The sequence below is a fragment of the Schistocerca gregaria genome, chromosome 8 (genome assembly GCF_023897955.1).
Source record: "Schistocerca gregaria isolate iqSchGreg1 chromosome 8, iqSchGreg1.2, whole genome shotgun sequence".
Taxonomy (NCBI): domain Eukaryota; kingdom Metazoa; phylum Arthropoda; class Insecta; order Orthoptera; family Acrididae; genus Schistocerca; species Schistocerca gregaria.
In genome coordinates, this window is record NC_064927.1 from 165,445,528 (window position 1) to 165,469,719 (window position 24,192).

Genomic DNA, 24,192 nt, shown 5'->3' on the forward strand with positions numbered 1-24,192 from the left:
CACACACATTTGAATTTTTGAACAAGGCTTCTCGTAAAAATAAGTGTTGTACTGTGGTGGTTTAACGTTATTTTTTTATGTTGTTACCTGTCCGTACCCCAATTGTAGTGTGAATATTTTTTCTGTATTGGAGATTGTGTTCAGTCCTGGGGTTGGATGGTTTTTCCTGTGTAATTGAAGTGAGCGATCTGTGAGATTTTTCCATACTGTGTTTTCAGTAGGAGTTTTCCGCTTGATATGGTGCCCATGCACTGAGTTTTTTCGTAGGAAATTAGTAATCAGGTTTTACAGGATATTTCATGTAGTTTATCTACTGCTATTTTAGCTACATCGTCTTCGTTGGTTAATGTAGCCCGGTCACCTGGAAAGCCCAAGCATTTCACAATGACTCTTTTCCCTTTCTACTTTCCAATTTGGATAACTTTGACACGGTTTGCCTATTCCCTGATTAATTTTTTCCCTTACGATACTGAACAAAAATTGCGATAAGCTGCCTCCTTGTTGGCTCACGTGTGAATTTCAAATGAGCTGGATTTCTCTAACGAATGTCACTTTTAAGGCGATTCCCGATTATGTTTGCTAGATGATGGCTCTAGTTTTTCTATCGACTCATCATTATTCTGTGTTTTTTAACCATGTTTGTCTGGCAACAGAATCATAAGCTTTTCGCCGTGCGGAGTGGCAGCGTGATTTTAGGCGGCATGTCACGGATTGTTCGCCCCTCCCGCCGGAGGATCGAATCCTCCCTAGGGCATGGGTGTGTGTGTTGTTCTTAGCATAAGATCGTATAAGTTAGTTTAAGTAGTGTGTAAATCTAGGGACCGATGACCTCAGCAGTTTGGTCCCTTAGGAATTCACTCACACGTTTGAACATAAGCTTTCTTTGAAATCCAAAAATGTGACTATAGTGTTCCGGCAGCGTCTGATGTGTAATATGGTTTTGAGGTTTCAGATTTGCTCTTCCTGAATACCGCGTGATAGTCGTCAATTCTGGATGTGCTTGCGCCTCATGTCAGTTCAGTAAGGCTTCAGAGTGAATTATGTAAGTTATTGGAATAACTGAGATTCCTTTGTAGTTCTTCGGATCTGTTTTGTCTCCTTTCTCGTGGAGTGGTTACATGAAGGCGCTCTTTCATTCTTTTGGGTTTTCACTGTTTTCCAGACTTCTGATAAATTTCTGTAAATTTTAGGTGTTTTGTTTTTCTGGTCCATTTTCCATGATGCTGCAGTAATTCCATCTTCGCGAAGTGCCCAGCTGTTTTTCGATTATTTGATTATTTTCACTACTTCTTTGTGTGAGGATAGAAGCGAATCAGGATTTGGTGCTGGTTTTGCAAATGGGGTGGGGGGGATGGGGGGGGGGGGAGAGGGGCAGTGTGTTTACCTCGTAAATAAGCGTGTACGTGTTTTGGTAATGGTCTAAGAAGCGATGTGCGAATGTGTGACAGTATAGGTACACGGCTAACGAAATGCGAGTTTCTCCTCACAGTAGCTGCCGGTTTCTTCTGGGTCTGCTCGCCCGGGCGTGACCCCGGACACGTATAACACTTGAATGTCGAAACCACAACACAGACAACACAGCACAAAGGAAAATTGTGATTCGGGCCCTGGTACTTTCCGAAGGTTGGGCGAGGGGCCTGTTATTGTGCAAGTTACATTCCGAACGTGGCGGGTAGCTTACATACTTGGAAGGTGCTAACAGCATGCCTGCCGCTGTGGCCGAGCGATTCTAGGCGCTTCAGTCCGGAAAGCCACGCGGCTGCTACTGTCGCAGGTTCGAATCCTGCCTCGTGATGTCCTTAGGTTAGTTAGGTTTAGGTAGTTCAAAGTTCTAGGGGACTGATGACCTCAGATGTTGTCCCATAGTGCTTAGAGCCATTTGAACCATTTCTTTGCTGACAGCATACATTGGGTAATTACGTATACTCAGCCTCAAAAGAAACTGTACCAATATTATTAAGGAAACGAGCTATGTAGTGGCTTCTAGAGTATTTCAGTCATCGTCAGAAAACCATAATTTTGCTGTTTATCAGTGTGTTTAGGGAAAAATGACACATACTCTTCCAGGATATAGCACTCTTCAACACTGGAAAAAAGTTATTTTCAGGAATAAATACTTCATTTCGTAAGTTATTATCCAGGGCGATAAATTTCTTCCAGACAGCGTGACGTTTCTTCTGGAAATGTACTTTCATTCAGGTTTCAAGGCACTACGTCCTGTTGTACCACACATTAAATGTTTCAAATGGCTCTGAGACTATGGGACTTAACTGCTGAGGTGACGAGTCCCGTAGAACTTAGAACTACTTAAACCTAACTAACCTAAGGACATCGCACACACCCATGCTAGAGGCAGGATTCGAACCTGCGACCATAGTGGCCGCGCGGTTCCATACTGTAGCACCTAGATCCGCTCGGTCACCACGGCCGACACACATTAAATGAATGTCATTCTGGTCTCTACAGCGAGCAGTGCTCGTTTTACGACGGACATGTCATATACCTCGCAATGGACACGCGAAAGAGGACTGTGTAGCAGTACACACTATGGTGCTGCAGGCAGTTATGAATATTAATGAGTTCACAAACTCGTGCATCGCACACGTTATTAATTTAAGGCCTTGCAGCGTTGGAGGTATTCACTTCTGATCATTGGCTTCGCACCTTATACTTGATTAGCAACCTCTGGGAGCTGTTAGTGACGCTGTAGGATGACGCTGACCTGTTGTTTTCTGCAGGTGCCCACGTGCTGTACGTGCCAGGTGACCGCCGTGCACCCGCTGCTGCAGCGGCCAAGCAAGCAGCCGACGCAGCAACAGCAACAGCAGCAGCAGCAGCAGCAGCAGGCCGGCGCCAAACACCACGATGTCGACAACGACGCCGACGCGGCGGCCGCCGTTCCGTCCCGGCTGCCATCCATCACCACCCCGTCGGTAGGCACTTCAATAATATTAGTGAAAAGTATGACTTGCCGGGCGAGGTGGCGCGGTGGTTAGCACACTGGACTCACATTCTGGAGGAGGACGCTTCAAACCCGCGTCCGGCCATCCCGATTTAGGTTTCCCGTCATTTCCGTAAATCGCTTCAGGCAAATGCCGGGATGGTTCCTTTGAAAGGGCACGGCCGACTTCCTTCCTCAACCGTTCCCAAGCCGATGGGACGGATGTCCTCGCTGCTTGATCCCCTCCCCAAAATCAACCAACCAACCAAAAGTACTACAGTCAGACATCAGTATTATGATATGTGGTTCCATGTTCGAACTACTGGTTGCTTATGAAATTATATAAATCTGAAAAGGATCATCTTTAATTTAAAATAGTCGTATCACCTGAGACATAAACGATGAATTTTAAACGCGAAAACAATTTAATTTGGTCTTCAGATGAATGCAAAAATAGAAATATGTATTATTGTTAGTGTTAGGAAGAAACGACAATGCAAAGAAAGAACTCGGAAACATCGTAGATTCATGTTACGAGGGTAATCCCAAAACTAAGCTCTTCTATTTTTCATTAGTAAATAGACCTGTTTATTTCTACAGTTGTTTACATCATTTTACAGCTTGAAGATTTAGCTATTTTTTCACATAATCACCATTTCTGTCGAAGCATTTTTGTAGACGCGGTGGCGGTTTTTGTATGCCCATGTCATAACAGATCGCCGCCATGATGTTCAGAAAGTAATGGACCTCTTCTTTCACCTCGTCGTCGGAGATGAATCGCTTTCCGGCCAAATTTTCTTTTAACCTAGGGAACAGGTGATAGTCACTGGGCGCCAAGTCAGGACTATAGCGTGGGTGGGTGGTTATGTTCCACTGAAACTGTTGCAGGAGAGTAACGGTTTGCCGAGCAATGTGTGGGCGAGCGTTGTCATGGAGAATGTGTACTCACTTACTCAACATTCCTCTTCTCCGGTTCTCAATTGCCCGTTTGAGTTTTTTCAGAGTCTCACTGTGCCTGTCAGCGTTATTTGTGGTCCCAGCGACTCAGCTCCGACGACTTTCTGAACAGCACGGAGGCGGGCGGGTATGTCATGGGCATACAAAAACTGCCACAGCGTCTAAAAAAAATGCATCGACTGAAATGTTGATTATGTCGAAAAGCAGCTAAATGTTCAAGCTGTAAACTAATATAAACCATTCTGGAAATAAACAGGTCTATGCACTTATAAAAAAATAGGAGCCCTTACTTTTGGGGTTACCCTCGTACAAAGATATTATATCGATTCTGGACGGAGGAAAAAAGATGTCTGGGAGGTGATCTAAATATCTAAGAGTTCCAAATGACATTCGGTTCGCTGATCTAAATATCTAAGAGTTCCAAATGACATTCGGTTCGCTGATCTAAATATCTAAGAGTTCCAAATGACATTCGGTTCGCTGCCCAGCTTCTGGAGCCAATTACGTCAACTGTTAATTAGAAATAATGCTCTTAAAGCAAATGAAATAGAATAATTAAAGTACTGCTCTTAACTGTAGTATTTGAAAATCAACAAAATTAGAGGTGCACCATCTCCAGGAATGTAATTAAAAGAACATCACTGTTGCTTTCGTTTTGATATGAGTAATCAGCTTTAGATCATGGTTAAATTTGTAACGGTTACTCTTTACAACTTAATAAATAGTTACATCCTGACCTGCTTAAACCAAAACCATAACGATTTTACACCACGAACTAAGATGTCAGAATAATAACATTCGCTTTATTTTACGAGTAATAATATCAGGGTCGCTTTCCTGGTTGTTAAGAGTTAATGAATTGGAGGCGAATGGAACTTGATTATTTATAGGGGTATTTTGGTGTCTTTACCTGGCTGTGTGCATCCGGTGTATTGGAATTAAGTGATCCAGTTGTCACCTAACATCGATGAGGTTGGAGCGTCTATGGGCACCATACTCTACCTGCAAGTTTCTGTAGCCAGGATGGAAATGACCAGGCGTTTTACATAAATTACTCTGATTTTCATTATTTCCAATCATGACCAAAGCCTTGAGCGACCACTCCTGCATTTCATGTCAGTCATAGCGACAATGTCTCCCACAGTAGGATAAAACTGAGCTCTTGTGCCAGGCGTTCTGCAAATTTCTTCATGTGTCTGTTCTTCCTTTTGATTCGCAAGCTAGGATTCTCTGCATCACAAATAGAATTTGTTGGTAACTACGTTGTTGTTAACCAGTAATGGACTCTTTTCTCCTGCTAAAACACAATACCTCTCTAAAACTGGCCAAAGTAACGTTTAATATGCCACCCTCTGCCAGAATCTACAAACCTCTGTGTCCTACACGGCCATAAAGCTATAACACTAGTAGACGGAGGTCTGATTCGACCACTGCATACTATGACTGACCCTGCAAATCAGCGACGAACGTGAGACCGTCCTGCAGTTACTATGGCGCCGTGAGACAGTGCTTGGGTCGTTTGTAGGAACAGCTCTTTTTTCTTAAACTGCCACTCACAATACACGAACTTCGGCCCTCAACAAATAGTGTACGGCACTAGCGTATCAACAAACTAAAGTCTGCTGACCAGAAACATGCTTCAAAGTTAACCACTGACTTGACCTGTAATTAAATTTTAAGCTTAGTCGGAATGATTCCGTAAGAGATGACCTAATTAGTCGCTAGGAAGAAATTATAAGGCGCAGTCAAATGAAAAGGTTCATTTCCACTTACAGACTTTATTACGGGTTAGAGCTATATACAATGGCTGTTGAGACAATTGTCCCACCCTCGCAGGAGATGGCGAATGTTCTGGAACAAGAGATCCTTAGGTTGAAAACGGATACCATCTGCTTGCTGCACTTCTTCGTCCGATTCTAGTATTGGCCCAGGAGGTGTATCTTAAGTGGCCCAATAATGTGGAAATAACAGGGACTCAAGTCAGGGCTATAAGCTGCCAACTGTAGTGTTTCCATTTCCACGATGACAATGGTGTTGCAACATGAGGCCGGGCATCGCCGTCCAATAAGATGATGCCCTTTGTGAGGTTACCGCTGCGTTTATTCTTGATTGCTAGCCGTAGCCGATGGAGAACGTTGCAAATATTTGTTGGCGTCTATTGTTTCTCCTTTGGGAAGGAACTCCATTAGCAGAGGCCCCTGCTCATCGAATAGCACAATCACCATGACCTTAGCAGCTGGTTTTGTGGACCTGATTTTTTTTGGTTTTGGCGACCCAGCACTGCATTCTCTGACGTTTGTAATCCGGCTGAAACAGTGGGCATCGGGGTTTATCTCCGGCAATAGTACTGGAAAGAAAACCATCGCCGTCGTTCTGATATCGCGTCAAATGATTCATTGATGTTCTCATTCTGGTGTGTCGCTGTTCCTCGGAGAAACATTTCGGGACCTAGTGAGCACAACCTTCTGGTAACCGAGTCTATTGCGCACAGTTAATTAATTATTTTGTGTACAGGAAACTTATCTTAAAGTGGCACGTTCCACATCATTACGAAATGTCGTATTCACGAACTGTGGAACAAGGATTAATGTACCGGGTGATCAAAAAGTCAGTTTAAATTTGAAAACTTAATAAACCACGGAATAATGTAGACAGAGAGGTAAAAATTGACACACATGCTTGGAATGATATGGGGTTTTAGTAGAACAAAAAAAAAAACAAAGTTATCAGGCCTTTTTTTCTTCGAGGAAATGCGTGATTCTGGTTTTGTAACTGCTACCGTGACGAGTGAGAGGTACGCCGATATGTTACATAATCACGTCATCCACAGCCTGGCTGATAAACACCTGCGGGAACGTATGATGTTTATGCAGGATGGCGCTCCACCCCATATTTCTAGACGCGTGAAAGATTTTTTGCGCGCGTCATTTGGCGATGATCGTGTTCTCAGCCTCCACTTTCGTCATGCTTGGCCTCCCAGGCCCCCAGACCTCAGTCCGTGCGATTATTGGCTTTGGGGTTACCTGAAGTCGCAAGTGTATCGTGATCGACCGATATCTCTAGGGATGCTGAAAGACAACATCCGACGCCAATGCGTCATCATAACTCCGGACATTTTTTACAGTGCTGTTCACAACATTATTCCTCGACTCCAGCTATTGTTGAGGGATGATGGTTGACATATTTAGCATTTGCTGTAAAGAACATCATCTTTGTTTTGTCTTACTTTGTTATGCTAATTATTGCTATTCTGATCAGATGAAGCGCCATCTGTCGGACATTTTTTGAACGTTTGTATTTTTTTGGTTCTAATCAAACCCCATGTTATTCCAAGCATGTGTGTAAGTTTGTACCTCTCTATCTACATTGTTCGCCGATTTATTCAGTTTTCAAATTTATACTGACTTTTTGATCACCCGGTATGTATGTATGTATGTGGCACCCACACGCCACTAATAGCACGCAAGGTTATCCATCTATCACTCTGAATCCAACAGTGAATAACAGCAACAGGCTCATGAGAAATACTTTTCATCACCTTTTCGGATCGCGCATCATCCGTCAGTGTCTCCCTGACACCACGGAAACACCGACGCTACTTGCGCACTGTTTCGTCTGAAACAAACATTGCACCGTAACACACCCTGCATTCTTCCGTATATGTCCGCTGGACGGACATCTTCCGCACAAAGAAAGCGTATCACACCCCACTGTTCTTCCTTGGTAACATCCATTACTGACAGCTCCAATGGAGTGTCACACGGCGCCACATCTTACCTCTGGGAGTGAAGGGAACAGTGATAAGTAACCAACTTCTGCTAACGAACTACACTACACCCATGCCCAACAAATGCAACGTTTATAATGGCCTACACATAGGTGGATATAAACAGCATACAGGACTAACGTCTCCCTCAACATGTTGTCCGCATATCTGCATCAGGACCTCTTCATTTGACTGAACTTTATAGTTAACTGAACGCAATGAAACGTGAGGGAATTCCTCTGCACCTTATGTAAAAATGAAATTGAAAAAAAAGAAGAAAACACTTTGATACAATATTAAATACAGCAATCAAATAATAAATCTCTTAGCAGTGTAATTTAATGCGAAATAGGAATGTAGTCACCTGACACAACACAGTTAACTCACGTTACCCCAAAAGTAGGAATTGTAAATAGAAGAAACAGTTTCACTCAGAGAAACGTATCGGTACACAACTACAGCATTCAGACACATACATATAACATAAAATAATTTGAACTAGAGTCTCGGTACAGCGCAGTGGGAACGTTATTTTAAAAAAGAACTGTTAATTTAACTCTTTTACCATTCTTCGAACGAACAACGTGAACTTCGTTCGGTGTCCCTTTCCCTTCTAATTCCGTTTCCCATTCTCTGAGGATCCGCCGCTGAGCCCAAATTTAATGAAAAACTCTTCTAAGAGCTTTCCTACGAATCTTAGTGTTGAATGTGTCTGTTTTAGAGTTTTCTTGATAATTTATACTACTTTTGGGCTTAAAAAACCCCCAAACAATTTGAATTTTATACACTCCTGGAAATTGAAATAAGAACACCGTGAATTCATTGTACCAGGAAGGAGAAACTTTATTGACACATTCCTGGGGTCAGATACATCACATGATCACACTGACAGAACCACAGGCACATAGACATAGGCAACAGAGCATGCACAATGTCGGCACTAGTTCAGTGTATATCCACCTTTCGGAGCAATGCAGGCTGCTATTCTCCCATGGAGACGATCGTAGAGATGCTGGATGTAGTCCTGTGGAACGGCTTGCCATGCCATTTCCACCTGGCGCCTCAGTTGGACCAGCGTTCGTGCTGGACGTGCAGACCGCGTGAGACGACGCTTCATCCAGTCCCAAACATGCTCAATGGGGGACAGATCCGGAGATCTTGCTGGCCAGGGTAGTTGACTTACACCTTCTAGAGCACGTTGGGTGGCACGGGATACATGCGGACGTGCATTGTCCTGTTGGAACAGCAAGTTCCCTTGCCGGTCTAGGAATGGTAGAAAGATGGGTTCTATGACGGTTTGGATGTACTGTGCACTATTCAATGTCCCCTCGACGATCACCAGAGGTGTACGGCCAGTGTAGAAGATCGCTCCCCACACCATGATGCCGGGTGTTGGCCCTATGTGCCTTGGTCGTATGCAGTCCTGATTGTGGCGCTCACCTGCACGGCGCCAAACACGCATACGACCATCATTGGCACCAAGGCAGAAGCGACTCTCATCGTTGAAGACGTCACGTCTCCATTCGTCCCTCCATTCACGCCTGTCGCGACACCACTGGAGGCGGGCTGCACGATGTTGGGGCGTGAGCGGAAGACGGCCTAACGGTGTGCGGGATCGTAGCCCAGCTTCATGGAGACGGTTGCGAATGGTCCTCGCCGATACCCCAGGAGCAACAGTATCCCTAATTTGCTGGGAATTGGCGGTGCGGTCCCCTACGGCACTGCGTAGGATCCTACGGTCTTGGCGTGCATCTGTGCGTCGCTGCTGTCCGGTCCCAGGTCGACGGGCACGTGCACCTTCCTCATGCCCCACGTGTTGAGCAATTCTGCGGTACGTCCACCCGGCCTCCCGCATGCCCCCTATACGCCCTCGCTCAAAGTCCGTCAACTGCACATACGGTTCACGTCCACGCTGTCGCGGCATGCTACCATTGTTAAAGACTGCGATGGAGCTCCATATGCCACGGCAACCTGGCTGACACTGACGGCGGCGGTGCACAAATGCTGCGCAGCTAGCGCCATTTGACGGCCAACACCGCGGTTCCTGGTGTGTCCGCTGTGCCGTGCGTGTCATCATTGCTTGTACAGCCCTCTCGCAGTGTCCGGAGCAAGTATGGTGGGTCTGACACACCGGTGTCAACGTGTTCTTTTTTCCATTTCCAGGAGTGTAGATATAGGTAACTCTTACAGCTTAAATATCTCTGGACACACTACTGAGATACCGGTATGGCGTTTCCGCCCTTGCCGTGTAGTGTGGCTACACATTCGTGAACTTGAAGACAGGGAAGTGTTGTATTATCTTTAACGGCTTTTATGTCGTCTCGTTGTTTCTGTAGAGCTGTGCTATGGGAAGCAAGGAGAGGATGTTGGGTGGCGGCCGATATCCTCGTTCTGTAAAACAAACTGCACCAATTAATAATTAGGTTCTTTATTAATAACAAAAGAGCTGTGGTACGAGCTATCTTCTGTATAGCCGATGTAGCCTCAACGCTGATGAAGTCCGCTGTGTTCGCTACAAGGTTACTGTGTGCTGCCTGTCTCTGTGCTAGAGGCTAAGTCTGCGGATCTGTCTCGATTACCCGCCGGATCTCATACAGCGTACAGATTCGAACTAACTGGCGTAACAGGCTCGAACTACACTACTGGGCATTAAAATTGCTACACCAAGAAGAAATGCAGATGATAAACGGGTATTCATTGCACAAATATATTATACTAGAACTGACATGTGATTACATTTTTACGCAGTTTGGGGTCATAGATCCTGGGAAATCAGTACCCAGAACAAACATCTCTGCCCGTAATAACGGCCTTGATACGCCTTGGCATTTAGTCAAACAGAGCTTGGATGGGGTATACAGGTACAGCTGCCCATGCAGCTTCAACACGATACCACAGTTCATTAAGAGTAGTGACTGGCGTATTGTGACGAGCCAGTTGTTCGACCACCATTGACCACATGTTTTCATTTGGGGAGAGATCTGGAGAAAGCGCAGGCCAGGGCACCAATCGAACATTTTCTGTGTCCAGAAAGGCCCGTACAGGACCTGCAACATGCGGTCGTGCATTATTCTGCTGAAATGTAGGGTTTCGCAGGGATCGAATAAAGGGTAGAGCGACGGGTCGTAACACATCTGAAATATAAGGTCCACTGTTCAAGTGCCGTCAATACGAACAAGAAAGAACCGACACGTGTAACCAACCAATGGCACCCCATACCATCACGCCGAGTGATACGCCAGTTTGGCGATGATGAATATACGCTTCCAATGTGCGTTCACTGCGATGCCGCCAAACACGGATGCGACCATCATGATGCTGTAAACAGAAGCTGGATTCATCCGAAAAAATGACGTTTTGACATTCGTGCACCCAGGTTCGTCGTTGAGTACACCATCACAGGAGTTCCTGCCTGTGATGCAGCGCCAAGGGTAACCGCAGCCATGGTCTCCGAGATGATAGTCCATGCTGCTGCAAACGTCGTCGAACTGTTCATGCAGGTGGTTGTTGTCTTGCAAACGTCCCCATCTGTTGACTCAAGGATCGAGACGTGACTGCACAATACGTTACAGCCATGCAGATAAGATGCCTGTCATCGCGACTGCTAGTGATACGAGGCCGTTGGGATCCAGCACGACGTTCCGTATTACCCTCCTGAACCCACCGATTCCATATTGTGCTAACAGTCATTGGATATCGACTAACGCGAGCAGCAATGCTGCGATACGATAAACCGAAATCGCGATAGGCCACAAGACGACCTTTATCAAAGTCGGAAACGCTACGGTACGCATTTCTCCTCCTTACAAGAGGCATCAGAACAACGTTTCACCAGACAACGCCGGTCAACTGGTGTTTGTGTATGAGAAATCGGTTGGAAACTTTCCTCATGTCCGCACGTTGTATGTGTCGCCACCGGCACCAACCCTGTGCGAATGCTTTCAAAAGCTAATCATTTGCAGATCACAGCATCTTCTTTCTGTCGGTTAAATTTCGCGTCTGTAGCACGTCATCCTCGTGGTGTAACAATTTTAATGGCCAGTAGTGTAACTGACTAAACTGGCCCTCGGGATCGCGGGGGTGATCCCAAATACTGGCGGCTGAGAGGGCTTTAGCGGAGTGTTTCCATCGAGTCTTGTTGTTGGCCTTCATCGGCACTCTCGTTACCTGTATAACGCATAGTGCGCAGGCGGCAGCGTATGCCAGCTCAGGAAGAAAGCATTTCACGAGACAGTGACAGTTTCCGATGTCTCCCTGAATATGCTTTTACTGCCATCTGCTGGCTGTCGCTGTAACAATATTAGGTACACAGTGTGTGAGGCGACAGATAATTGGTAGGTCCTGTTCCAGGCGTCAACTAGAACAGACGTGTATGCTTGGCCAAAGAGCTCGACATGTGTACTGGAACTACTCCGCAAGCTGTTCATAACGTCCAGCCCAATACAAAAGTATGCCCATGGTGTTTAAGCGAGCGATGGCCTCCTTGTAATTAACGGGCTGAATGCAGCTACTTCTCCACAGGAGAATTGGTAACAAATCAGCATTGTCTTCTACAGTTTCAGATGGAGCCTTGAACAATTCGATTTCACTAAGTGGGATATAAAACTGCAGACGACGTTTAATTAAATCTGTGTTTAATCTTAGCACTTGGTATCTATTCACTAAAGTCATTTATTCAGTGATGTCTAATTAAGGATTCATTTTTGTAATTAAAACTAATAATTAATTCAATTAATTAGTATGTAACAGCGTGAGGCAGCAGATGGCAGTAAGAGTACAGTCAGGGAGAGATTGGAAGCTGTCACTGTCTCCTGAGATACTTTCTTTCCTCTCCTCAGGCTAACGACCGTGTAGCCACACTATATGGTAAAAGAGGAAACGGAATACCGGTATCAATAATGTGTTCAAGGATAATGAAGCTGTGAAATTTACCTGCATCCACAAAACAGAAATTATTTGGGGTTTTTATTGCCCAAACGTGGCAGAAATTATCTAGCAAAACTATGAAGTGTTAAAAAATTCATGGGAGAACTCTTCAGAGCGTTTTAAATTCAGTCTGGGGTCAGGTAGAGTGACGGACTGATCCTCAGAGAATGGAGAGAGGAGTTAGCAGGGAAAGGGTCACGGAACAGAGTTCACGTTGTCGATTTGAAGACCGGTGTAAGAGTAGACTGCCTTTCTGGTCTCCTAATTTCTTCGGAGAAAACGAAGTACAGAAGCAACAACCGAACATTGGTTCATTACCTAACAGTAGAGTGCGGGAAAACAGAAGTGGAGACTTCCAGATAACTTGGTGAAGTAGTGCACATAAGGACGACCGAAGACGTCTACGACAAAAGGAGAGAGACGAAGGTAGCTGCTTGCAACAGAATGCATTCTCTATACAAGAGAAAGGCAATTTCAATAAAAGCTGAAATTAGGTACTGTAACACTGTAATGAAAGCCAAATAGATGCACCCAAGTGAGTGCCTCAAAGTGACAGGGAAGGCTGTATTAAAGAAGCTGAGAAGCTTGAGCACAAGATTCATCCGAAAAATAGTCAGTCATAAGGTAACCAACGGACATTATAGACCTCGAGGAAGAGAAGACGTGTACGAGCTAATGAACATCTGATGGAGCAGATTAAGGAAGGACTACGAAAAGTTCTCTCCTCCAGAGGCCTACAGCTGCCAGAAGAAAGGCAAGAATACTATATTTAGAACCGTGCAGGTATCCCGTCAGCTCCAGTGACCTTCCCACCCTTGAAAGGTTTCAGTTGCTTTTCACACATTTCAAGTATTTCAGCATCGGCCATTCTGTCGCTCGCGCAAGGATTTAAAGGGGGTATTGCAGTGTGATCTTCCTCTGTGAAACAGTTTTAGAAAGACGAGTGGTATTAAAAAACAGAACACTCTATGTTTGTATTATAACCTATCCATAACATTTTATTCACGCGAGTTCTGTTTCTTTTTTTTCTAATTTTATAATCTAGGCAACACACACATCAAAGAAAGTTTCGCGTCACCTAGGTTCCGAGAGTTTCGGAACGAGTAGAGAAAATTGGAATAGAGAGCTACATAAACGTCATTTCCAGCCTTTTTATTGCTCATGAAAACCACACATTGTATGTTGTACCATCAGAGGTGGTGGGCCACATTGCTGTAGACATCGGTACCTCTAATACCTAGTAACACGTCCTCCTGCATTGGCGCATGCCTGTATTCGTCTTGGCATACTATCCATAAGTTCATCAAGGCACTGTTGGTCCAGAATGTCCCGCTCCTCAACGGCGATTCGGTGTAGATCCCTCGGAGTGGTTGTTGGGTCACGTCGTCCATAGTACGGCTTGTGAGCGGTGTCTCTCTCTCCCGCAGTCGGCGCCCACGACGCCACCGCCCAGCTTCCTGCCGACGCGGCACGGCTTCCGGCGCCCATCCACGCACCCTGTCACCGGCTCCCCAGGCTACCTGCCGCCTCGGGGGCCGCCGCTACCGCTCGCCGACCACGGAGGCGCAGACGTCGACTCCCGTCTCAGCTGGCTCAAGCGCAACCGCTCATCCCTCTACAACAGGTACACCGCCTCTCTGCAGCGCCTACAGTACAGTGTGTATTCTCTGTACGTCACAGTGATTTATTCGTGTTTTGAATGGCTGAAAGGCAACAGCTCTTACCTCATCTTCCTGGTATACCAATTTTGGACTATCAGAAAAAGTAGAGGGTTTTTCGTTAGCTGATAATATTAATGACATCTACGTTGTTTTTGTGAACTTCTAAAACGCTGGAGTAGCTCTGAGTCAGCAATTTCTGTTAATCAGTACAACGAAAAACCGGTCCAAAGTTGCAAATTTTACTTTTTTTTATTCAGTCGACGACTGGTTTCGGGCCGAGACCTATTTTCAGATTATGGTAACAGTAAAAAATCGTATTTTAGAAGATGTGAAAACCATGTCAACGTACAGTTATTGCACATACAATAGCAGTTCCTTGCACATTTTTGACATGGCCGCGTGGGATTAGCCGATTGGTCTAAGGCGCTGCAGTCATGGACTGTGCGGCTGGTCCCAGCGGAGGTTCGAGTCTTACCTCGGGCATGGGTGTGTCTGTTTGTTCTTAGGATAATTTAGGTTAAGTAGTGTGTAAGCTTAGGGACTGATGACCTTAGCAGTTACGTCCCATAAGATTTCACACACATTTGAAAATTTTGAACCTTTTATTGACATGGTTTTCACATCTTCGGAAATACAATTTTCGATTATGTTACGATGATTTGAAAATGAGTGTCGGTCCGAAACTACTCATCGAGTAAAAAACAATAACATTTGCAACTTTTGAGTGGTTTTTCGTGGTGCTAAATTGTTTTTCTTTAGGAGGGATATAACCTCATGACAGTATTAAAAAATTACACGGGTTTTCCAAAGGTTTGTCATTTAGTTGCCTATAAAATCTTGTTGTGTTCTTCTTCAAACTTCTTCAGTGTTCGACGTTCCGATTCCTCTGCTAGAATCATCGTCAGGAACCCATTGGTGTCTCTGGATGGTTGAACATTGCCAAAAGGCAATGTCACGTGCACTTACAGAAGGCTATTTTTTCGCGCTCTTTCGGAGAGTACTTACTGTTTAAAAATCTAGAAGTTGCTGTTGGTATGCCGTCGTCATTGGGTAGATACTGAAAGCGGATAATGAAGGAGATGGGGAATCACAAATATTATTGTTTTTTCATTATGAATAAGTTTGCCCATTCTTTATTTGGGTAGAATCGTACATCCGACCCGGGTTTCAGAATGAAAATCCCATAAGAAAAAGTAAAGCTAAGAGGGATTCCTCGTAAAATTAAATTTGTTGTATTTTCTACATGACTGATACGACTTTCTCCTACGGAATTAAGGTATAACCTGATTTTCACATTTGTATGGGATCTTTTTATGTCAATTAATGTTTCGAAGATCCCTGTCAGCTTTTTTCTTTTCTCTCCATTTTTTTTCGCCTGTAGGTGGGCTTGCATCCCTAAACCCGGTTCATGTGCACCCTTTCATGCAAATAAAGAATTTGTCAACTACAACTGTAGATGATTTATTCAGTAGGAAAAAATTTAGTAAGAATCGTGGGTGTCCTGATAATTGTAAATTATTGTTGTTGTACCACCTCGGTTGTTTATCTTCTTCTCTCGCCGTGGCTGGATGTTTATTTGCGTGGTGGCCACGAAGGCAGAAGCCTATAGTCCTAATCGCTATTACAGTTGTACGGCAGAGTAAACTTTTCAGAGTAAACTTTTCAGACTTCCGCCTTTAGGTCGCCTGTAATAGAAGTTTAACATTTTTTTTATTCAATTTCTAATGTTGACGTTCACTTATGTGCTGGTAAAACTATAAAAAATAAGGTTTCTCCTAATGTGAAAACATGTTCCAAGGTACAACTCTGTAATGCATCTAGGAAAAATTATTCTGCTGGATTTTAAAGTGTTGCAATCGAGAAAATCTTGTCAATATTGTATTTAATCACATATCTGTTACATTATTACACTACTGCATAGCATTAATCAGTAAGCGAAATAAAATTAAGATGAACTATCATCAAACACCAGCTGAAGTTAAATTATTTTGAAATAGAAATTCTTAGAATCCAAAACCATTTCCCTTTTTTGTAAAGGGTAAAGTTATAATGGCATTGAAGAAACTCATTTCATTTTCAAGTACTGCATGTCCCACGGTGAATGAAGTTCTTTTCCAACCTACAAGATGGCACACGATCGACTAACTATGGCTTAACTCACGACATGTAAATAGTTCTAAAAATGTACAGCATTTTAATCACCACAAAGTTCTGTAGCTGCTAATAGTTTTAATAGAGTACGCAACACACAAATGTGTGGAACGCAGATTATTTACAAATGTTGCATAAAACGGAACCTCATGTTCAGCAACAACGAAAAACTACCGAAAATGACTAGTGTGCATTCATCCATGTCATTCCAATATCAGTCACTCGACTGAAGTACCGACCAAATGAAATCATGTATATTAAGGTACACTATCCTCTAGGCATAACACTTTCTCTTCCTTATTGTTGGATTTCAACTACTTCCCAACATACAGATGAATACGATAAAGATAGAAGAAAAGTAAATGAACTCTTTTTCTTATCCTCTCGATGCCTATCTATACAATTTCCACAGTTTTGGAGACCTGAAGAGAGACATTCGTGGCCATCGATTTGCTTGGACCACGGGATGCATGTCTGGGTACAGTCATGGTTCCGTAGGCAACAGAAAACATGTTTCCGTGAAGACAGTGACCGTCCTGTCTGACAGAGGGATCAATACATCAGTACACTCTAAGATAATGAAAAAGAACCAACGCACTACCAAGGGATTATCCGAAAAGGATGGAAACCTGTAGATGTGGTATACATGTACAGACATTCGAATGATTACAGTTTTAGAAAAATTGGATGATTTATTCAAGAGAAAGAGATTGGCAAATTTAGGAAGTCAGTAACGCTTTGATCCACCTCTGGTCATTATGGCGCCGGTTATTCGTCTTGGCACTAGTTGATAAAGTTGCTCAATCTCCTCCTGAGGGATATCGTGCTGAATTATGTACGATTTGCGCGTTACTTCGTCAAAATCCCGACTTGGATGGAGTGCACTGACCATAATGCGCCAAAAATTTTCGATTGTGGCGAGATCCGGCAACCTTCTTGGCCGAGGTAGGATGTGGTAAGCACGAAGACAAGCAATAAAAACTCACTCCGTGTGCGGGTGGGCTATATCTTGAAAGTATCATAGATAAAATTGTTCCAAAATAGTTATTCAACAGACCTGCATCTGACTGCACCTCCGAACTTGTTTCGTGCACTCCTCCATTTTGCCAGTAATGAAATATGTATTTGACTCAGCAATCAAGATTAAGAGAATAATGCCGTTTGTGCAATGGCATTAAGATGGTAGTGAAAAATTAACTTTTGGCCCTGATGTTTACTTAATTATATCTTGACTTGAATAGTGCAAGTTGTGCAATGGCATAAAATTAGTTATTTGAAATAAGTTTGCTCTGATAACTTTAGTTATACCAAAATCGATTTCAAACCATGAACTGCGCAAATATATTGCATAGAGGACTCATTTTATTTACGTTCTTTCATTGGTTGGAAACTTTACTTTATTACTCATTTTCATACTCAATACAAGGAAAGGATATGGATTATGATTCAGGCTCTTAGATTTAAATACAATATATATATATATATTGTTAAAAATTTAAGTCATATACAAAAACTATGATTTTCAACATTTTCATACACTTACTGCGTCAAACCTTGGACATTCAGATCCTAACTCTGTACATTATCCAACAAAACCCACAGTGCACTTACGTTTTTGCCATCTGTCTAGTTTTCATTCAATTGCCCCTTACACATATCCCACAGGCATGGAAATACTGCTCTTTGGTAGCGGTCGGTAAGGGTGTTCGTCGTGACACACTTTCTGTATCTACATCAACCACAGTATACAGGGTGGTCCATTGGTCGTAACCAGGCTAAATATCTTACGAAATAAGCGTCAAACGAAAAAACTACAAAGAACGAAACTTGTCTAGCTTGAAGGGGGAAACCAGATGGCGCTAAGGTTGACCGCTTTGAACGGCCTGTACAGTTCTTCCACTGGGCACAGGAGAAACTGCGGGACGATGACAGATTTTTTGCACGCGTTCTATTTAGCGACGAAGCGTCATTCACCAACAGCGGTAACGTAAACCGGCATAATATGCACTATTGGGCAACGGAACATCCACGATGGCTGTGACAACTAGAACATCGGCGACGTTCGCGGGTTAATGTATGGTGCGGCATTATGGGAGGAAGTGTAATTGGCCTCCATTTTATCGATGGCAATCTAAATGGTGCAATGCATGCTGATTTCCTTCGTAATGTTCTACCGATGTTGCTACAAGATGTTGCACTACATGAGGGAATGGCGATGTACTTCCAACGTGATGGATGTCCGTCACATAACTCGCGTGCGGTTGAAGTGGTATTGAACAGCATATTTCATGACAGGTGGATTGGTCGTCGAAGCACGATACCATGGCACTTTATCTGACGTCCCCGTATTTCTCTCTGTGGGGAAAGTTGAAGGATATCTGCTATCGCGCTCCACCTACAACGCCTGAAAACATGCGTTAGGGCATTGTTAATGCATGTACGAACATTACGGAAGGCGAACTACTGTGATGTCCGGAATTAAAAAAAAAAGGGAGGGTGGTAATTTTTTGTTTTTGTTTTGTTGAAAGGAAAGAAAGAAAAAAGGGTGAATAAAGGTGAAGGGAAGTGGTTCTATTTTACTGGAATGAACTTATTGATGGACATCACAAAAATTTATTTTACCTATATTTTTTTACTCATCGAAGAAGACAACACAACACATATAAAAGAAATCATCACACTAATATTATCCACAGAATGATCGTTTCACAAGACACTTTCTAGCTCGACTGACTCTTAAGACTGGACAAGACTCGACTGACTCTACTCTCTCTCTGGACCACCGCCTCTTCACGTCCCTCTGGACCAGAGATTTCACTGTGATTAGCACGCCGATTATTTAATTAATCGTACAGCCGCTGGGCGCGCGCTTGGCGCGTCATTTAAATGGGGTTGAACGCACACCGCGAGAGGCGTGGGCTAGCGGTGTCTTACAGGTATCGCCACACAACTCGCTCTTGAGAGGAATGTCTTTACACTTATTGCCAAATGCATTGAGGTTGACGGCCATCATTTTGAGCATTTATTGCATTAATGTGGTATTTACAGGTGTTCACGGTCTAACAACATGCATTCTCAGAAATGATAAGTTCACAAAGGTAGATGTATCACATTGGAATAACCGAAATAAAATATTCAAACATACCTACGTTCTGTAATTTAATTTAAAAAAACCTACTTGTTTCCGACTGTTTGTCTAAAATAGTGAGCCATTTGTTTGTGACTATTACAGCGGCATCTATCACATAGCTAAAAAAGTGGTCCAACTAAAACATTCATATTTCTTTACGTACTACACTTATATGTAATAAAAAATGGGTGTTCTTATTTAAAAAAAAACGTAGTTGATATCCATTTGACCTACGGCAGCGCCATCTAGCGGGCCATCCATAGCGCCATCTGGTTTCCCCCTTCAAGCTAGACGACTTTCGTTCTTTATAGGTTTTTCATTTGATGCTTATTTCGTGAGATATTTGGCCCGGTCACAATGGACCACCCTGTACATTGATCACATTCAGTAGGTTTTCATGTCCTCTAACGAATAGCGAAGCTGAATGCATCCGTCCCTCTGACAGGCAGGTGATTTTCCAGTAGCTGGTTTCGTGCTGCAGGTACCCTCCGCGGAGGCCGAAGCCGCACGTCATCTCCTCCGACTCGATCCGGCGCGGCGCCACTACGAGGCAGCCGCAGGCGCCGTCGCCGCCGACTCTGCCGACGCCGCCGGACGCCGCCACCCCCAGCCCTGACGGCCTGAGCGTCGGCGCCGCACCGGGCCCCCACCGGCGCGTCAACTACAGCTACCACCCCATCATAGACTACATCCGCCAGCAGCAACTCGCCGAGCAGCCGGCGGCGGCGCTGCAGTCGCGCTCCGGCGAGGGCTGGACGCCCATCGGAGGAGGAGCCGCCGCGTAGGAACAACTGCTTTCGACGTCCACTGGAGACATGCAGTCGTGTTCACGTGCCACTTTACGCGGTCAGGGGCCCTCCACCACGTAGCTGACGCTGCAGTGTTGGTATCCGGCGCATGACGCAGTTTGGAATATCCTTAAGAAAAGCCAAATCAAGGATGTAACGTTTTCGAACCTGGCTGAAAACTGACTCTATATATCTACTACTGTGCAGATACAAGAGGTCGTGAAAACAGAGACAATTGTTTTCTCCTCTACTTAAACAAAATGGAGCCTTTACCGGATTATAACGTCAAAGGTTCTTTATCAGGCAGTGTTGACAGACAAGCGTTCGTATAGCGTTTACTGCCACTACGGTTAAACACGCTATAGCTGAGGCGCCTTACAGCAAAGAAAGACATGGGAATCTAACGTCTCATCTCACTTTATAATGTATCAGTGCTCGTGGACGTTACTGAGATAGCGCTTTGGGCATTACGAGAGAAAGGATGCACGTAGTAGATAAACCCAAAACTCTCAGCGACCTTTTTCTTTTTACCAGTAACGATAGCTGTTGGTTTGCTCATGAATTATTCAGTGAAGAAGCTGGAGAAGAGACACCGTAGGGATCTACGCCGTTGGTGGTACCATTATTCTCACTTTATGTGTTTCTTCTAATATTAAGAACAGGGTGTACTTTTTGCTCCGAATTGGAGTGTGTAGTGTTTTGGAACTTCTTGGAAGATTTAAACGGGGACTCTTAATCAGAGACATGATCTTTCATGGACAACGCTCTTACAGACTGATTCACCTCTGGCCGTACGTATTTTCTATTTTTCAATTCTAGATCTACAGCTATACTCTGGAAGCTGCTTTATGGTGCGTAGCGGAGGGTGCTTTGTGTACCACTGTTACTTCCTCCGACCTTTCTCCACTCCAGTCGCAAATATTGTGTGCAGGAAGAACGATTGTTTTAAGGTCTCGTGTAAGTTTGAATTTCTTAAATTTTATCTCGGTATATATATAGTAGGAGGAAGCAATTTATTGGTTGTCTCTCCTACTAAGGTACGATCTTTGAATTTTTGCAGTATACCACATTGTGGTGCTCAACGCCTCTCTTGTACCGTTTGGCACAAAAGTTGGATGAGCATCCCTGTAGCCCTTTCAGGCTTCCCTGGGATATCCGTTCTCTCAGAAGTGCTAGTCCAGCAAGGTATGCGGACGAAATTTTGTGAAATTTGGAAAATAGGAGGGAGATATAGGTGGGCAGGGTGTAAGGATAGGATCTGAGGTTGACTTGGATAACGCAGTCAGTAAGATCATTTCCTGCAGAAGGATATGGTTCTGGGTCCGAATTCCCGCCCGTTACATGTTTTTGGAGTGCCACAGAGTTTCTGTGGCAGTGGTTCGGACTTCCGTTATCCAAAGATAACAGTTGAAGCATTACATATTGTATCAGAGTTTAGTCTAGTTACCCCTCTTTCTATCGTTAAGTGATGCATCTACAAGCGATTCGTGATCGCATTCCAGGTTGTGAACGATTGAAATGCTAAGCGATTGCGTCTGTACAGGTGCATTAAAAATAACTGTAACTCAATGTTTTGCGGTTCATAGGCGGACGAAGTTATCGGCAACATACGTCGTTGGTGTGCTTTCAGTTTATATCCTAATACTATTACATTATATCAAAGAAAGTGATGACCAACCCAAGTCCAGGTTGTGAACATTGGAACTGCTGAACGACTGTATCTTTGCATGAAGGTTAAGTATTGTCTAAGATCATTTATCAGTGTTTTTAGAGATAGACTCAGTACAAGACGAGGTACAACATTAGTGTTTAAAGTTGTCACTATTCTGAAAGTGTAGCAGCTGTATTTCCAGTAGTAACAATTAGGAATTTCATGGAAATCAAGGGACTTGTAAATGTTTTAGTAAGTCATTGATAGTTGTATATTGGCTTTATATTATTTATGCAGCAGCACCGATGGTGGTGTTAGAAACAGTGAAACTGCTCCTCTACAGATAAAAAATTCCACGTTGCTAAGCTATACGTGGTAAAATGAGTTCTTTGATCATCACTCTTGAAGGATTTCAGTATATTTATGCTATAACCAAATGAAATTTGTAATCAGATGTAATATAGTTCTCAGACTATTGTGTTCACTATTTTGTAAAGAGGTCAATGTCCTCCAGTCACAAATACATGAACCAATATTTACAGTGATCATAATTACGTATGTGCAATAAAAACAGTATTATAGCTGTAATGGATGTTAGTCATAATCCTTTCAGGACTTGTTATCCTGTGCTTTGTTTAGAGAGAGTGACGTAGTGAATTTATCAGAAATGCTGTTACATATTATGCACAATGTCTCTATGAAACCTTCTGTATATGAATTCTAGTTTCCGGTAATACGGTAATTGATGCTTGTCTATTAATTAAAGTTAATTTATTGCAATTTGTCAATCAGCAAGGAAAATATATACTTCACGTTAACAAAAACTGCTTTCGAGTCAAATCAAATCGTTATTTGAGACTTAAGTCTTTCACGGTTTTTTGTTTTGAAATCAGTAGACGTAAAACTTAGCGCGCTTCACGTTAGAAACAAAAGCATGAATCTTCTAAACTGGACAAAAGCGAAAGCAATGAAAGTGTTACGCACGTTCTCTTTTTAAGTTCTGCGTGTAATAACAAAATTTCCAAATTGTGTTACAATGACTGTTGCTTCAATAAAGAAACCTGCTCTTTTTTATTATGTTGAAACATTAAATGATTTTACGAATTATTTTACTGCAGCAAATTTCACTGCTTGATATGGAACTCTTTGTCGAAGACATTGGATGAAGGAAACAATGATGGAGAACCGAAAGACAAGTAATAGCGGAAACTTGCCATAACTATTTCAATAAAGACTTTTCCAAAATCTATATCCAAATGTTTTTTACAGACTTATGTTTTTAGATCGCATACTATGACCGTTGGTGCTGTAACATGAAATGAACGGAACATACGTTTTAAAGAAGATAGACCTAAGAACGTTGGATCTGCACTGTTTATAAAGTTTGTTTACAATTCATCTGCTTCTGAGTAACATAACCATCGCGTACGAAGAGAGCACTTTTGAAAAATGAGCGCTGTAAGTGTCCTGTACTTGCTACTATGCAATCTGTAAGTAACATATAAATAATGCTCTTCACAAGCGCGTGATCAAAGTCACAAGACATGTCACCTTTAACAAATAATTTCTGATTCATCTCAGAGCATCAGACTGCTGATACAACGAAATAAGGAAAATCTTATGTGGGAGAAGGATGCATAATTTTAAGGACATGAAGACAAACAGGCGCGTGCTCCATATTGACTTACCGCGGGAACAACAGGTACAAATTTCACACATAAAACCAGTTAAAAATTTGATTAGTATCAACATTACCGCTACACAAGCTTGGTGATTCTGGTCAGGATAATACACAAATGAATGAAAAGAAAACTAGGGATCTGTTGTACGTCGACAGGTTTAACAATAGAAAAGGTAAGGGCGTCACGGAAGCAGTTAGAATGTCACATTTTATAATGGAAGCAACAATTAAGAACTACTGAAATACTTTCACATAATTTCTCAACCTAGACCAAGTTCGACAACTTGAAACTGTGGAAGACGTTTGAAATATTCAGAAACATTGTTCTACGCTATAATGATAGATGAGTATTATAAAATACGTACGAGAAACAGGAGAGAACATCTGGACTATAAGATTAAAAGAGAAATGCTCTGATTAAAAAGAGTGTATGCTAGGGATGGAACCTCATAGTTGCACTATTCCATCTCTACATCGAAGAAGCAGTGAAGGAAATTAAAGCTAATGGAGGGGGAGTAAAATTCAAGATTCAGCGGTATC

General features: G+C 43.2%; 1 protein-coding gene across 3 annotated transcripts in view; it reads left to right on the plus strand.

Annotated features, from left to right (window-relative positions):
* Window positions 1–23,063, plus strand: part of LOC126284333 (neurotrophin 1) — a 180,255-nt gene extending 157,192 nt beyond the window's left edge. For 2 of the 3 annotated variants that reach the window (XM_049983180.1, XM_049983182.1), the window contains 3 exons: window positions 2,739–2,933; window positions 14,018–14,214; window positions 20,014–23,063. In XM_049983180.1, coding sequence (XP_049839137.1) covers window positions 2,739–2,933; window positions 14,018–14,214; window positions 20,014–20,317 — 696 coding nt within the window. In that variant the 3' untranslated portion in view covers window positions 20,318–23,063. Of the gene's footprint in view, window positions 1–2,738; window positions 2,934–14,017; window positions 14,215–19,996 lie in introns of all 3 variants that reach the window. The other variant, XM_049983183.1, reaches the window with a different exon arrangement.
* Window positions 23,064–24,192: the final 1,129 nt, after the last annotated feature.